Source organism: Convolutriloba macropyga, unplaced genomic scaffold (genome assembly GCF_964194025.1).
Source record: "Convolutriloba macropyga unplaced genomic scaffold, txConMacr16.3 SCAFFOLD_1766, whole genome shotgun sequence".
Classification (NCBI taxonomy): Eukaryota; Metazoa; Xenacoelomorpha; order Acoela; family Convolutidae; genus Convolutriloba; species Convolutriloba macropyga.
Window position 1 is genome coordinate 22,864 of NW_027453756.1, and position 17,110 is coordinate 39,973.

The window sequence follows — 17,110 nt, forward strand, 5'->3', positions numbered from 1 at the left end:
TCAATTAACAACGTGATTTTGACAGTATTATGACAAAATAAGAAAACAGCAATATATGTTTATTGTTGCCTTATTTCAATTTAAAGCTCTTATCGCTCACTTGGTTGATCCAATTGCCAAATAAACAAAAAATAAGTGAGCCAATTTATTTTTTCGATTGCAATTTAAAAAAGTTTCCGGCGCAAAATTTCAGAAATTTATCAATACCGATCAGTTTTTTTCTTAAAATTTTTTAAATTCAACTAGAAGTCTCAGAAAAAAAGTAGAGAAAAGGGTCTTAAATCACAAAAAAATTGTCAACCAATTGAAAATGGCAAGAAGTATCCCATGTTTATTGCATATTCCAAAAAGATGTTTAGTTGTAGAAAACTGTAGGATAGTGTCAGTAGAATAGATAAGCTAAAGCTAATTGATTTGATCAGTTTTCTTGGTCAAATCCTAACACTTCAGCCATTCCAGTAGACATTTAATTAGTTTTAGCAAGATTGATCAAGCTAACGTTGTATATTTTTTATGGTTGCTTCTTCAAATTCTGGAGAAAAAAATTGATATTCGTGGAAAATTTTTTAAACTGTCATACGTCATAAACAAACAAGGGCTGATTTAAAAAAACAATCAGTCCAACATTTTGGATAGAGACTCAAACCAAACTATGAAAAACAAGCATTTGACCAACAGGAGGCAGTTGTCGAATTATATATGAAAACATTACGGTGTTTAGTCAAATAAGGCCAAAGTTTTATGCAACCTTCTAAAATTGAAGGGTAATCTGAAAAACTGTCAGATAATTACCAAACTCCAGACCAAGAAATCATCCCGCAAAATCGAAACACAAAAGTCTGCAAATATATAGTTCTATTTTCAAAAGAAACTGCCTTTTGTTTTTTATGATACACATGCCATTCCATATATAGAAAGATACCTTTATATACTTTATATACCGCTCAAGTTGTGATTTATATATGTATATATATATATATATATATATATATATATATATATATATATATATATATATATATATATATTTATATATATATATATATATATATATATACATATATATATATATATATATATATATATATATATATACACACACACACACATATATATATATATATATATATATACATATATATACACACATATATATATATATATATATATATATATATATATATATACTCTAGAGAGAGAGAGAGAGAGAGAGAGAGAGAGAGCGGGGGGGGGAGACAGAAGGAGACGATCTTGCAGTTAGCTGGCTTTTTCTAAGATTAATAACCATGATGCGACGCAATTTCAGACCAGAGTCACTCAGAAAAATGTTTTAAAGCTCATGCAGATCTAATCTAAACCCCCAATGTTTATGTGCCCCCAGTTACAAATTATGAATTGTCATGTACCACGTTACTATGTAGGAAAAAAGCGCGTGCGGAAAAGATGAAGATACCCACAACTGGGGGGATAGCATAGATCCGCTCACTCATTAATTTTTATCAACCTAGTTTTGAATTTAATGCAGTCAGAATTTCGAATCAACAATGTAATCACTCTCACTGCCTTCATAAGTGGAGATAACGATCCAAATGTTTGCTTGCGCTTATAGCTATTCCAATTGCGTAATCGACATTGAATCAGCAACCATGATCCGACAAATTAAGACGACTCTCAGCTACGATCCCCCTTGAGCTTATTCGTCATCTTTGCCCCCTTGTTACCTGTTTTTTTTTCATTTATTCTTTTATTTAAGCTTTGACCGGCGTTCTTTTACTGACCGACTTTGTTGACAATCTCTGTTCTGTAGTTGTTAGAGTATACCATGTTTGGTGAATTTTGTCGACTTACGGCATGCTAATAAGTAATAACAAGATAACAAGTTAAGAACAAGATATCGTCTGACCATTGCCGCACACTTCGAGCTAGGTGGTATACAATATTGACACTTAATTGTTAGTACCATATACCACCTAGGTCGAAGTGTGCGGCATTGGTCAGACCCCGGGTTGTAGTTTCTTTGATTTCATACGAGTATCATATATGGTTTCATACTGTCCATAATTGATTTCTTAGTACGATCCTTGTATGAAACCAAATAAATCATATATGATACATGTATGATTACCAAGAAATCTTATATGATCCTAGTACGAATACCAAGAATCATATATCAATTTTTCGAAAATGTTTGACCATTTATGTTTTTTGTTTTTATTCGGTAGGGCATCGCCTATATGATACCCCGGCATCACTGTGATCTCCATAAGACCCTAACGTACAAATATCATTTGCAAAGTTGGGCATTAAATAAAAGAGTAATTCCAAAAAGGTAACAAAGTTTTTAACATACTATGAAGCCAGTTTATCCCTATAAATACTCATTTATAAAAAAATAATCAAGAAAAAAAATTGCATAGAACCTTAAATTCGTTTTCTGAATATGTTTAAACCGCAAAGTTATTCTTTTAGCGCAAAACAAAGAATCAAATGTGGAGTGCAAATGCGATATAATAACTTAATAAGTCCTCTGACTACATTATACGTGAATTTATGGCACCAGTCAATGTTTTTGTGTCATATATGCCCTTGCGTGATTTCCAAGAGTTTTTTTCAATTTCAGTAGAAAATCAAAATTATACAGATTATAGTCTTTGAAATTTTTTGTATGATCCCTGTATGATTTCTAGGAAATCATATATGGTCCTTCTATGACTACCAAGAATTCATACAAATCATATATGACCTAGTATGATTACTAAGAATCATATATGACCTATTACGAAATCAAAGGAAGTTGTATGATCGTTGACTCGGGACAATATCTTGTTCTTAATAGGATTATTACTTATTAGCATGCGGGTAAGTCGACAAAATTCGCCAAACACGGTATACTCTAACGACTACAGAAAAGATATTTTACGACTCAAAGCAATAAAAAGCCGATCAGTAAGCTTAAATAAATTGAGCGCTTTATTAGCTCTTGGTTTTCGAGGAAACTTTGTTTCGAGGAAACTTTTTTTAACCATAAAACAGACCATTCAAAGTCTTTTCATGGAGTTTTACGCACATTGAGTAAATGACTACTATAAGATTGAACTTCTTGATATCACTTCATAATATTGTGATCATCAAATAGCTGAAAAGTTTTCATTCATTATAGTTTTAGTTTTCATTGAAGATTGTGAATTCTGTTTTTTTTGGCTCTGCTTATGATCCTGATTTCAACTTTGATTTTTGTTGCCTAGCTGTTGCTTTTTGTTTAGCTACGAGGTGGACCTTGACTAGGAGGTCGACCTTCACTTTGATCTTGAGCGCCTGTGTGATCTTTTTGCGAACCAAATTGAACTTGAGCCAAATCTGAATCTGCCTCAAGCCGACGGAAAAAGGGGGGTTGGCTATATGATGATTGACCTCGACTGAAATTTCGACCTCTGCGGTAAGTGGTGGCACCCCGATTGTAACTGCGACTTCTGCCGATTTCCTGACCACCTCTGGGAAGGCCGTACATTTGCTCTTGACTGTCTATGGCAGATGTGTGACCTGGACTGCGACCTTCGCCTTCAATCCAATGCTGTAAAGAGCGAGGTGTTTGACCTCGACTGTGCTGTTGACCTTGATAGAAATGTTGAGCTTGTCCTTCGCTGTACCTTCGGCGTGGAACTCGCCATGCTTGGCTTTGGTCGTAGACTTGAGCTAAGCAAAAGTACATTTCTGCTTTAAGCTGTAAACGTATTTGTCATTAGCACCGAATGATATATTCATAACTTATTCTTCTTTTGTTACTTGTGCTAAAAAGGTTAAAATACTCTCTCTAAGTTTAGCTTAAGTTTAGCTAGCTAAACTTAGAAAGAGTATTTCAATCTTTTTAGCACAAATATTAATGTCAATGATAAATAGGCTCTACTTCGTTAGGTGTAATCATTAATCATATTGTTAAGATTATCACTTATAAAGAATCTATTTATTTTTTTCCAGAAGGACAATCAGTTGGTATAAAAGTCACAGAACAATCAAAATTAGTGAAGTTGAGCTTACCCCAATCCTAACTGAAATGCAAAGTAATAAAATACGGGAAAAAACCTGATGTTGACAATTTAAAAACTGTATGAAGCTTTAAAATAACCAATATAGTTGTTTAGGAGAGAAAACGCATCAATTCTACAACAGAGCTATAGAGATTTGTTGAGAATTACATCCCGCACTGACTTAAACATTCTTGCAGGTGTTAAAAGGAAAGCAGCGAAAAATTATAACTTATCAGAAGAGACAAAATCATAACTGACTAAAGTCATCGAATATGAAACTAAAATAATTGTTGGAAACTACCCGTAACCTTTTGGACTTAATTGGTCTTTTCAGAGAGCCGATGTTTCGTGTAGGGTGTAAGTGTGGACATATACATTCAACAAGAGTGGGAAAAAATTAATTGTGAATTGAAACGTGACCATCTCTCGACATGGGTAATCAAGGAAAATTGAGACAAAAACTTCCAAACAAAATCTACCTTCTGGTCCTCGTAGAGGAGTCTCAAAGGAACCAGCTAAACTTCGATTCAGGCTTGGGCTTCCGAAATGGCTCACACGAGCACTGACTCCCCCTCGGCCAGGGTAACCTCTAGGTCCTGGAGTTTCAAATTGGTCTCTACCATCACTCTGGTTTGATCTTCCAAATTGACCCGAATCATTGCTCTGTCTAGCAATGATATCTTGTTCGTTTGCTGGTATGTTGATCATTTGATGGTCCAAAGATCCGAAACCAGAGCTGCGGGTAGGACCAGAGCTAGTCGGTGAATAGCTGAAATTTTGACGCCGTTGAGTGATTGATTTTAGAATCAGACATTAGTTGTGTACTAGCAAGTTTCCCTTCCTAACATAGGGATAGCACAAATTGTCACGAAGTTGGAAAATAGAAAGCGATCGAAAGCAAGCATCAATATTTTTTTTCTTTCTGATAGTACTTAATGGTGTTTTGTACGACCAACATGTTTCGTTTTGATCATTTTTGGATATGACGTCTTGTGCAGAGAAACAAGATATCCGGTTAAATCTTGAAGTCTAACACCATATCCTGCGCTCTCAGAGATTTCTTAGTCAGCAAATGGGCGTTTTATCAAAAAATGATGAGGCGGGGTAAATTTACGAATGAAAGCCCAGGTTTAGGTCCAGACCCAAATTGAGCTATGATCAGAACCACTGGAACGAACACTAGGGTAACTTCAGAGATTCAGATTATCCCCTCCTTGTTTTTGATTCGCACAGTTAAGTGTATGCTATTTTTGGTGTAAATTGTCAGTTTTTCGATGCCCTTTTCGTATCTGCACTTGTTGCGTGGAAACCAAGAAATGCCTCAAAAGAATGCACTTAGTGGAGCAGTGATGGTCTACCACTTAGTATTTTCATACCCATTTTGATCTCGCTTTTGCTCACAGCTTCACATGGAATCTTTTTGTCTATAGGATTGACCTTGAGCACCTATATATTATAAACGTCGGAAGGTACGTGAAAATGCTCAAATTGATTTTTTTTTCTGTTATCATGTTAGCAGTGTTGTAGATCGGTTGACTCAAATAATAGATTCATAGTGTGAAGGCTCTTCAACAACGACAAAGATAAAACCTGCTTTTTTTTATTTCGCCTCCTTCAATATATAAAACATAGCTGACAGACTGCCAAAAATAGCCGCAACAGCTTCGTAGGTTTGCAGTCGAATAGATAGTAAAAGAAACAGACCAAAAAGAAACTTCTTTTTTATTAAATGCTGAGATGTTACATTTACATTAAGAATCTGTCTTAGTTACTACTGCTTCTAGTAGCTGCCCTCAAATACCCGCACTCAATTGACCTCATCTCTTTGAACTAAAGTAAGAAAAGTAAATTTCAGAGTTATGAAGTCATTTACGAGAAGTCATGTGATCAGAAATTTAATCACGCGCAGGAACAAAAGAGCGAAAAATGTGAACAAACTAAGAGTGAAAAATGAGATCACGCGCGAAACTTAGTTGAAATTGCGAGAACGAACGAACAAATTGCAGATTTGAAGTGATTGATTGTCAATTCATATGGTCGTATGAAAATGTTTGCTAAAAACCAAGAGAAGGTCAATAATAGCTCCAGCTATCGTTTTGAGGCTATTAAACGAAGTAGAATTGCTATTGTTTTAACATATTTCGAGACCTTAAAGACCAGTAAAGCCTCAAGAAAACAGGTGGAACGATGTGCAGGTGTGAGCATTGGGGTGAGAGGGGCGCAATGGGGATTTGAAGTGTGGTGGGAAGAGGTCAAACTAGGGGAACTGTAAATCGTTTTCATCTTAAGTTTGTGTCTCCGAGAGTTTCAGTGATTTGTATACTTAGAGCCTAATAAGACAAAAGGCTGTAAGAGAATTTAGGTCCACCAGGAACTAACGGTTATCCCTTTTTGGAGGACGAAAAGTCAAAATGGTCATACGAATAAACGGTCAAACAAAAGATCAACAAGACTAATACAATTGCCACAAACTTCGTATGAGAGTAATTAACAAATTTACGAATCAGCTGACCAATATCTTACATTGGCAGGACTATTTGAGAACATAGCCGTCAAATTGCCAAAAAATATCCGCCCATGAGGCGCTAGACTCACATCGGGATTGAAACAGAAAAGAAGAGATCAAAATTGACAAAAAATTTTTCCGAAGTTTCAAAAAAGGATCTAATTCAGTGTGCAGTTTCAATTATTTTCTCAACTTATAGTTACTTCAGGTTCTAAAAAGTAGAAGGTTATTAAGCTTAATACTAATATCCGCTAGCATTCTGTCTAATGAACTTTGATAAAGTAGGGCACGATGACTTAATAACCGGTCTTTATCGGTTTACCCCGGTATTCACTATATTTCGTAATTCAATGAGCGAAAGAATTTTAATCCATTTAGTGGAAATAGAGAGTGAAGTAAGTGAGAAGTCAAAAGAGAAAATCGTGACTTATATAAAACGAAAAACATCATCAAAAGGTAAAGCGAATTAAAAAAAACATAACAGGACAAGTCTTGACGTACAGTTCAAAGAATTCTTAATGGCTAAACAAAAACTACTCTAGAATGGACTATGAGTGAATTGGGAAAACCATATCGAAAAAAAATCATATCGAAAGAATTATAAAAAACTGAAAATCAAAGTCAAAATGTCACATGTGAACAAAAAACCACTATCGAGAAAGATAAATTTTGTTCAAACAAAAACTAGGCCACAAAAGAGTTAAGAATGGATTGGGAAAACTACTCAAAAAAATCCAATACAAAAAATCAAAAAAGAGTAGAAATCAAAGTGAAATCGCAACATGTGAACAAAAACATACAGGCGAGAAATTGAAATTTTGTTCAAACAGAAACAAGGCCTTATATAGGTTATGAATGGATTGGGAAAACAATTAGACAAAAAACCAATCCAAAAAGCAAAAAACTGTAAAAATCAAAGTGACATTGCCGCATGTGAACAAGAAAAAACCACCAAGCGAAAAAGCGAAGTTTTTTTCAAACACCGTTCTCTCATCCTATTTTGAAATTAGAGCGAAAAACATTCACACTACAAAACCTCTCGCTTTTTCGCGCCACTTCTTTTTTCGTTGTGACCAAAATCACTACCCCAGGTTGACTTCAAGAATTATGAATGTATTTGAACAGATCTTAAAAAAACCACAGCGCCTAAAAAAGGAGATGCCTATAAAATAGCCGTTTGATAGGCTGTCTAACAATTCTTCGAATTGTAAAACAGTTCTTCGAACTGTAAAAAAGGAGATGCCTATATAATAGCCGTTTGAGAGGCTGTTAAACAATATCTCTGCGCGTTTATTGAGAACCAACACAATTACGACACAAAAACTTGCGATAATATTTTTTTGTCCATTTTTTTGTTTAGGGTTCTTTAAAGAGCCCCAATCAAAACTTGTTCCTCCAGACTATTTGAATTAATAGTTCTAGAACAAAACGAGTAAAGGCTCGAGTATCTAGCTCAATCAATAAGGCGCTAACATCTGAAAAAATTGCATCATCAATTTTGTGTTCGTACTAATGTCATCCTTTTTCGATATTTGATTGAGATACCTTAGCTTCGAATTCATAGGACAACTGCCAGGAGAGGTCTCAAGCGATTATCCCAAATCGCGAAACATCAGAACTTGCGCCAGATTATACTGCATTATCAACCTTGAGATAAAAATAATCAAAATTAGATATTTGTAATAATTCTAAAAGAAGTTGAAGAGGATTCCAAAAGTAACGGAATAGAGAAGTAAGTTGGTAATTAAAAATTTAATCCATTTTGAATACTTAGCGCCAGCAAAACTTCTCAAAAAAATTGAGGGTTAAATGAAAAGGGTGTGAATATGGTGATTAAAATGTCCTGCTAAGCAAATTTGTCTGCTTGCGGTTTGCGTTTTTTTTGGGTTTGCCGTTGGAAGTGGGCTAACAATAAAATACATCGCGGAAAACCTTCAATTATCAATATCTAGTATTACAACTGGCTCAAAGGAAATTGAAAATGATTGGAGACAAACAAGAAACTTGTAAAGAAAATTGATATAAAAACATTATTCTTGTTTCTACAGTTTTTATGATTTGAAAAGGTCCTGAGTTATCCTATTTTTTTTGTCCTAAAAGGATCTGAAATTGGTTTTATTAATCAAGTGTAGATTCAACCATATCGCTACTGTTTATAATTTTTTGCCATTTTCACTTTTGCGTATGATTAGTTAATAAGCGGGAAAAAGAAAATCTCTTTGGAGATATGCGGGATTATCTCAAGAATTTACGCCAGATGTCTAATAAAATCTCAACTAATTATATTTTCTTTGGATTACATCGGTTTGCTATTTCTATTCAATTAACTTTTTTTTCTCGATTTTTCTTCAGCAATTTTTTTTAGCAAAATATAGCCCAATAACTCATAGTAGTGACTATGATCGCTATAACGCTGAAGTAAGCATTTTTATAGCGAGAAAAGCTCCTTATTACGCATTTTTGGAGAAAGTTTGTTTTATTACATATCGATATTTCTCAATCAAAAACTGGCAATGTTGATAAAATAGTAGTGTTATTCAAAACAGCTCATTCAAGACAGAAATGACAGAAAAATGGCAATAACTTGTTTGTAATGCCGCACCTCTGTAGGTCCAATTTCTAATTTGCCAGTTTTCTCAACCACTACCACACTGTAAAACTGTTGCCAATTTCAGTTCCGCAAAATGCAAGTTAGCCAAAAATTGCAGCCAGTGAGACTCTACAATCACGGCGCGGTTGATACAGAAAAAATGAGGAGATCAAAACTGACAACGTTCTCCTAAGTTTTCCTAAGTTTCCAAAATTTTTCTATTTCAGTGTGCAGTTTCAATTATATTCTGAACCAAAATTTACTTCACCTTCTAACAAGAAGAAGGTTATTAAGCTTAATAATAATATTAGCTAACAATCTATCAAGAGAACTTTGATAACCTAGATCACTATGAAATAATGACGGTTCTTTATCGTTTTACCACGGTATTCACTATATTGCCTAATTCAAGGAGTCAAAGATTTTAAAATCCATTCAGTGGAAGTATCGAGTGAAATAAGTCAAAAGTCAAACGAGAAAATTGTGATTTATGTAAAATGAAAAACTTGATCAAAAGGTAAAGCCAATTAAAAAAACGTCTAAAAAAGTCTTGACGTACAATACAAAGAGTTTTCATTGGCTAAACAAAACCTGCGATTTATAGTTTTGTGTCCTTTTTCTTGGTCAGGGTTCTTTAAAGAGCCTCAAGTGAAACTTGTTCCGCCTGAATGTTTTAGTTAATTGTTCTAGCCTAGAGATTACAAGGCTCGAGAATCTATCTCAATCCATATGGTGCAAACATCTGCCAAAGATGCATCATGAACATTGTCTTTGAAGAAATGTCTTTTTTCGGTATTTGCCCGGGTTGCTCATCATACACAATTTTTAGTAGTCATACTAGGTCAAATATGATTCCTAGTAATCATACAAGGTCATGTATGATTTGTATGATTTCTTAGTAGTCATACAAGGATCATAAAGGATTTCCTAGAAATCATTCAGAGATCACTCAAAAAAATTCAACGCCTAAAAGCTGTATATCTTTCATTTTCTTTTGATGTTGAAAAAATTTCCTGGAAATCATACAAGGTCATATATGACGCATAAAACATTGACTGGTTTTACAAATTCCTGTATAATGTAGTCAGAGGACATAATGAATTATTATATCGCATTCGCATTCTGCATTCGATTCTTTGTGTGGACGAAAAGAGAAACTTTCCCACTTAAAAACATTCAGAAAACGAATTTGAGGTTATCTGCAAAAATTTCTCCAAAGGTTTTTTTTAAATGAGCATTTATATGTATAAGCTGGCTTCAGAAAACATCAGAACTTTATTTATCTGTTTGGACTTACTCAATAACTGCGTGCGAGAATTGTGATACCGTAGCTTCAAACTCATAGGATGACTGTCGTGAGAGGTCTCAATCAATTATCCCAAATAATCGCGAGACAGCACAACTTAAGCTAGATTACAAAGCATAATCAACCTTGAGATAAAAAAAAACCAAATTTGGATATTTGTAATAATTCTCGAAGAAGTTGAAGAACATTACAAAAGTAACGGAAAAGAGGAATAAAATTGGTATTTTAAAATTAAAACAGTTCTGAATGCGTAACGCAAGCAAAACTTCCCAAAAAACTTGAGGTTAAAATGAAAAGGGTGTTTATATGGTTGACGCTTTCCTTTTGTGTTTGCTGTTCGAAGTGGGTTAAGAAAAAAATACATTGCGGAAAATCATTGATTATGAATATCTAGTATTACAAGTGGCTCAAAGGAACTTGAGATTGATTGGAAATAAACAACAAACTTGTAAAAAAAATTGATATCAAAACATTATTCTTGTTTCTACAGTTTTTATGATTTGGAAAGGTCCTGGAGTTTTTTTGTTTTCCTAAAAAGATCTGAAATTGGTTTCAATAATCAAATGCAGATTCAACCATATCGCGATTGTTTATATTTTTTTGCCATTTTCACTTTTGTACATTGGCAGGAAAGTTTTCACTTTTGTACATTGGCAGGAAAATTTGAGAACATAGCCGGCAAATTGCCAAAAAAAATCCGCCCATGAGGCGCTAGACTCACATCGGGATTGAAACAGAAAAAAAGAAGAGATCGAAATTGACAAAAAATTTTCCTAATTTTTCCGAAATTTCAAAAAAGCTTTTAATTCAGTGTGTAGTTTCAATTATTTTCTCAACCTATGTTTACTTCGGGTTCTGAAAAGTAGAAGGTTGTTAAGCTTAATACTAATATCCGCTAGCAATCTGTCTAATGAACTTTGATAGCCTAGTGCACGATTATTTAATGACCGGTCTTATCGGTTTACCCCGGTATTCACTATATTGCGTAATTCAATGAGCGAAAGAATTCAAAATCCATTTAGTGGAAATAGTGAATGAAGTAAGTGAGAAGTCAAACGAGAAAATCGTGACTTATGTAAAAAGAAAAACTTGAAAAAAAGGTAAAACGTATTAAAAAAAACATAATAGGACAAGTCTTGACGTAAAAAATTTTCATCGGCTAAACAAAAACTAGACTTAGAATGGACTATGAGTGAATTGGGAAAACCATCTCGAATAAAAATTAGATCGAAAAAATTATAAAAATTGAAAATCAAAGTCAAAATGAAACACGCGAACAAAAAACCACTATCGAGAAAGAGAATTGTGTTAAAAAAAACTAGGCCTAAAATGAGTTGTGAATGGATTGGGAAAACCACTTAGAGAAAAAACCAATCCAAAAAATCGAAGAAACAGTAAAAATCATAACAAAATTGCCGCATATGAAAAAAACACTAGGCGAGAAAGTGAGGTTTTTTTTTCAAACACCGTTTTCTCACCCTACTTTAAAATTAGAGCGAAAAAAAATCATGCCATAAAACCACTCAATTTTTGGCTCCACTTCCTGTTTCGGTGTGACCAAAATCACAACCCCAAAATCATGAAAAGCAGTTGACAGCGGCTATTAAACAAAATCTTCACAAGTTTTGAAAACCGACACAATTACTAAGCTGTTGGAAACAGAACAAACATTTAATAAATATTGTAACCGTACTGTTCAACAAAACCTGCGATATAATTTTTTTGTCCTTTTCTTTTGATCAGCGTTCTTTAAAGAGCCTCAATCGAAACTTGTTCCGCCCGAATGTTTCAGTTAATTGTTCCGGCCTAGAAATTACAAGGCTCGAGAATCTATCTCAATCCATAAGGTGCAAACATCTGCCAAAGATGCATCATGAATATTGTCTTTGAAGAAATGTCTTTTTTCGGTATTTGCCCGGTTTGCTCATCATACACAATTTTTAGTAGTCATACTGGGTCAAATATGATTCCTAGTAATCATACAAGAACATGTATGATTTGTATGATTTCTTAGTAGTCATACAAGGATCTTAAATGATTTCCTAGAAATCATACAGGGATCATTCAAAAAAATTCAAAGCCTAAAAACTTTATATCTTTCTTTTTCTTTTGATGTTGAAAAAATTTCCTGGAAATCATACAAGGTCATATATGACGCATAAAACATTGACTGGATTTACAAATTCCCGTATAATGTAGTCAGAGGACATAATAAATTATTATATCGCATTTGCATTTTACATTCGATTCTTTGTGTGGGCGAAAAGAGAAACTTTCCAGCTTAAATACATTCAGAAAACGAATTTGAGGTTATCTGCAAAAATTTCTCCAAATGTTTTTTATAAATGAGCATTTATATGTATAAGCTGGCTTCAGAGAATATCAGAACTTTATTTATCTGTTTGGACTTACTTAATAACTGCGTGCTCAACTTTGCAAATGATGTTACACGTTTGGGTATTTTGGCGCATCACAAAGTGATGTCGCGAAATCACATAAGTGAGTCATTGCCGAATGAAATTTTTAAAAGATATAAAAATTTATGAAAAATAGATTTATGCTTCTTGGTATTCATACTAGGATCATATATGATTTCTTTGTAGTCATACAAGGTTCATATATGATTTCCTAGTAATCATGTATGATTACTTAGCAGTCATACAAGGATCGTACTAGGAAATACGTTATGATTTGTATGATACCATGTGTGATCCTTGTATGACTACTCAGAAGTGGTGACCCGGGTGATTGAAATAACTTAGCTTTGAATTCATAGGACGACTGCCAGGAAAGATCTCAAGCAATTATCCCAAATAAACGCGAGACAGCACAACTTACGTTAGATTACAATGCACAATCAACCTTGAGATAAAAATAATCAAAACTGAACATTTGTAATACTTCCAAAAGAAGATGAAGAAGATTCCAAAAGTAACGAAAAAGAGGAGTAAAATTGGTAATTAAAAATTGAAACCGTTTTGAATACCTAAAGCAAGCAAAATTTCCCAAAAAATGTTGAGGGTAAAATGAAAAGGGTGTGAATATGGTGATTATAATGTCCTGCTAAGAAACTTTTGTATGCTTGCGGTTGGCGCTTTCCTTTCGGGTTTGCTGTTCGAAGTGGGCTAACAATAAAATACATTGCGGAAAATCTTTGATTATCAATGTCTAGTATTACAACTGCCTCCATGGAACTTAAGGTTGATAGAAAACTTACAACACACTTGTAAACTAAAATTTAAAATCAAAACATCATTCTTGTTTTTAAGACATGAAAAGGTCCTGAGTTTTCCTATATATTCTTTGTCCTGAAATTGGTTTGAAAAATAAAGTACAGATTTGACCAGATCGCCACTGTTTGTAATTTTTTGTCATTTTCACTATTGTGTATGATTATTTAATTAGCGAGAAAGAAAAGAAAATCTCGTTGGAGATATGCGAGATTATCTCAAGAGTCTACGCAAGATGCCTAATAAAAGCAGCCGCTTATTGAATTATATATTTTTTAGATTGTATCAGTTTGCTTTTTCTACAAAGTTAGCTATATTTTCCTCGTTTTTCTTCAAAGATTATTTTGATTTGACCCTTGCTCCTAGCATACAGTTTAAGGCGTATCCAAGTGTTTTCTCCACACGTGTTTTCAACCAACCTGGCTGTTTTTTCTACCCCACAAATCTTGTATGGTTGTTGCAGTAATCTTGCCAGCCGCTTCAACTCGGAAGAGTATGTAGCAAGATGTAGCCCAATTCATGGTAGTGACTATGATGGTCACTATGACGCTAATTTAATCCTTTTTTATAGCGAAAAAAGCTCTTTCCTTGCGCATTTTTGAAGAAGGTTTGTCTCATTATTTAACGGTATTTCTCAATCATGAGCGCGCGAAGTTGATAAAATAGCTGCAATATCCTAAATAGCTCAGTCAGGACTGAAATGACAGAAAATATGCAATTGGTTGTTTGAAATGCCAGGCCTCTGTAGAGCCAAATTCTATACTAGCAGTTTTTTCGATCAATACCACATTTTATAACTGTCGCCATTTTAAGGTTTGCAAAATGCGAGTTTCACGCGAAGTTACGCGTAAAGGCACGTAAAATGACCTCAAATTTCTGGCTGAAATCTCGATCATAATCTTGCCTCATTGTATGTTCAACTATAGGTTATGTGACTTTCATTAGAGCACTGAAAAAAATCTGGCGTCAATGGAGATTTAAGCCTGAAATACTGTGACCTAGTAACAAACCTGGGTAGCATATGCAGTTGATTTTGATTAGAGAGTCCCCCTGTAGAACTTTGCTCAGCTAAGTTGCCAGAAATCTGTTGACTATCGTATGTAGGAAGCTGTCGCTGTGGATGCTGCAAATTATTCTCCTTCATTTGATTTATGAAACGTTTTGCCATTTTCTGGTTTCTTTTACTACCCTTCATGTTGCGTAGCGCGCCGGCCGTCAATTCACGAAGTAAATGGAGTTCTCTTTGATTTTGTGTGCCAAGCATTGCGTTGTTGGGGCTGCCCCTAGCAGCTAAACAAAAACCAAACATGACAACCCAGATATGAGAGGCCACGAGATCAAACCTGCGCCGAAAATTTATAGAGATGACCTACAAAAATCATAGTTATATATACCATTGGTATACATATATACTACCCAGGTTAAGGTCCCAGATCCAAGTAACCTCTGATCAGATTAAATTCAAACTTCAATCTCTGCTCAGACCGTGCCAGACTGAAATGACCACTGTTCAGACTTTGGTGCGCCCAAAAGGTGTGATTCGACTTTGGTGCGATATTAGTGCAAACAAAACATGTGATGCGACTTCGTTGTGGCTTTCTTGCAACCCAAAAATAAAATAAAATGAACGGTTCATAAAAGTTGGTAATCTTTTTCGGCTTTTTTTATGTTGACCAATCTGGTGGCTACTGGTTTTTACTTCGTTGTTTTACCTTGCCAAATGAGAAACTTTTATCTACACGAATAGTTCAAATTTTTTAATTTAAACATACAGTAAAAAAGTGGTTGGGACGATGGGTCATGCAGCTATTGTCCAGACTATGTTCAAACTTTGGTCTTTATTTGGAGATTCCGAGATTTGTATGAAAATTGTTGAGAATATCCAGCGAGCATCTTTCAGACTCTGCTTTTCTGTTTATCTCTAATCAGACTGTCATGCGACCGTCTCCCCACACTTTTGTGCGACTTTTGTTCAGACTCTAAAGAGGCTTGGGACTCTCGTCAGAATTCTATGCGAACATTGTCCAGACTATGCCCAGACTTTGATTTTTGATCAGGTCCAAATTGGACCATTGTCCAATTGCATCACTATTTGGGTGTAAAAACTCATCAAGAGGAATAATTGCGTGAATTTGGAATTATGAAAATTGTATGGAAAATTTAAGAAAATCTTATGGGCAATAATATATTCTCAAGTTTACCAATGTTTGAATTTATTCCTCTTCAACTGTTTTGATGAAAGGTATGCTGATAGAGACGAGCAGAGCAATCGAACATAAAAGAGACTCAACCAACAATGAGACTCAAATAATTGTTACAAACTTTGTTTGTGAGTAACTCAAAACCACTTTGAATTGCGAAGAAAGGGTAACAGTACACGAGAGCTTGATAATATGAAAAGAATGACAAAGTCGAGGCGGCGTTTTCCTTACTTTATTTACATAGTGAAGCCCACTTCTAAAGTTTATCCACTCTTTTCATATCAAAAGACTTTTGGTTCAACCTTAGTGCAATTATTAAGTGACATTATTAGTGCAATGTAAATACGTTATGGGAAAAAACCCAGAATACTCCCATACCTTGAATCGATCGGCAACAGCCATTCCATGAGTCGACTCATGTACTCAACATTAATCAACCAAGGTCTTCTATAATTCAATATCGGTCTACCACGTTCCAATATTTTTTCAAATCTTTCAATTGACATGGGACATATTGGTGCAATTCTCTTTTTTTGTTTTAACAGGCTGCAAGGAAAACAATTTTTGCAGCAACGTTGAAACGGTTCATCAAAATGTTCATTTTTCCGCCTGAGTCATTGTTCATTTTTTAATTTTATCCAGTCTGTTTCAAAGATAATTACGATTACTTCTCATTATGAACATCTACATGGCGACGCACAGAAGAGAAGAACCGATTGCCTATTGTTTCAAAAAATACAGCATCAAAAACTTTTTTATCTAGATCGGAAACAGCACGTACTTTCAATCATAACCACAATTTTGGTTCCACAAAAATTTGATTAAAGAAAAATCGACGAAGAAAAATTAAAAAATCTAGGGTAAAATGATACGACTTTTTCACATAGACTCTCAGTTTCCTCTCTTTTTTTACTTCACAATTGTTTCAAAGATATTGAAGCACTAAATTAGCTTCAAATCTTTTGAAATGCGAGTTACTTTAATCATTATTGCCTGTCATTGCACTTTTGAAACTATTGACAAGTGTTTGCAATTTTGAACGTTCGAAAAACTATAAAATTTTTTTAAAAGAAATGAGAAGTCAAAACTCAAAATCCAAAAAAAAGTTTCTTATGAGCAGCTTGTGGTGTGTCAAGCGGACAATTTTACTACTTCAGCAGAGCTTTGGTGGAAAATGAAGATGCCTGTCCGATGTACTGGAGATAGGAAGTTCAGATCCTCTAAACTCTAATCCTTCAACAGTATTTGGAGT

At 34.4% G+C, this 17,110-nt stretch overlaps 1 protein-coding gene across 1 annotated transcript; it reads right to left on the minus strand.

Annotated features, from left to right (window-relative positions):
- Positions 1–2,952: 2,952 nt before the first annotated feature.
- LOC142358525 (uncharacterized) lies at positions 2,953–14,941 on the minus strand. The gene is made up of 3 exons (XM_075409919.1): positions 14,668–14,941; positions 4,505–4,794; positions 2,953–3,693 (listed from the first exon to the last, which is right to left on the minus strand). The coding sequence occupies exons 1-3, from the start codon at positions 14,919–14,921 to the stop codon at positions 3,260–3,262; spliced, it is 978 nt and encodes a 325-aa protein (XP_075266034.1). The 5' UTR covers positions 14,922–14,941; the 3' UTR covers positions 2,953–3,259.
- Positions 14,942–17,110: the final 2,169 nt, after the last annotated feature.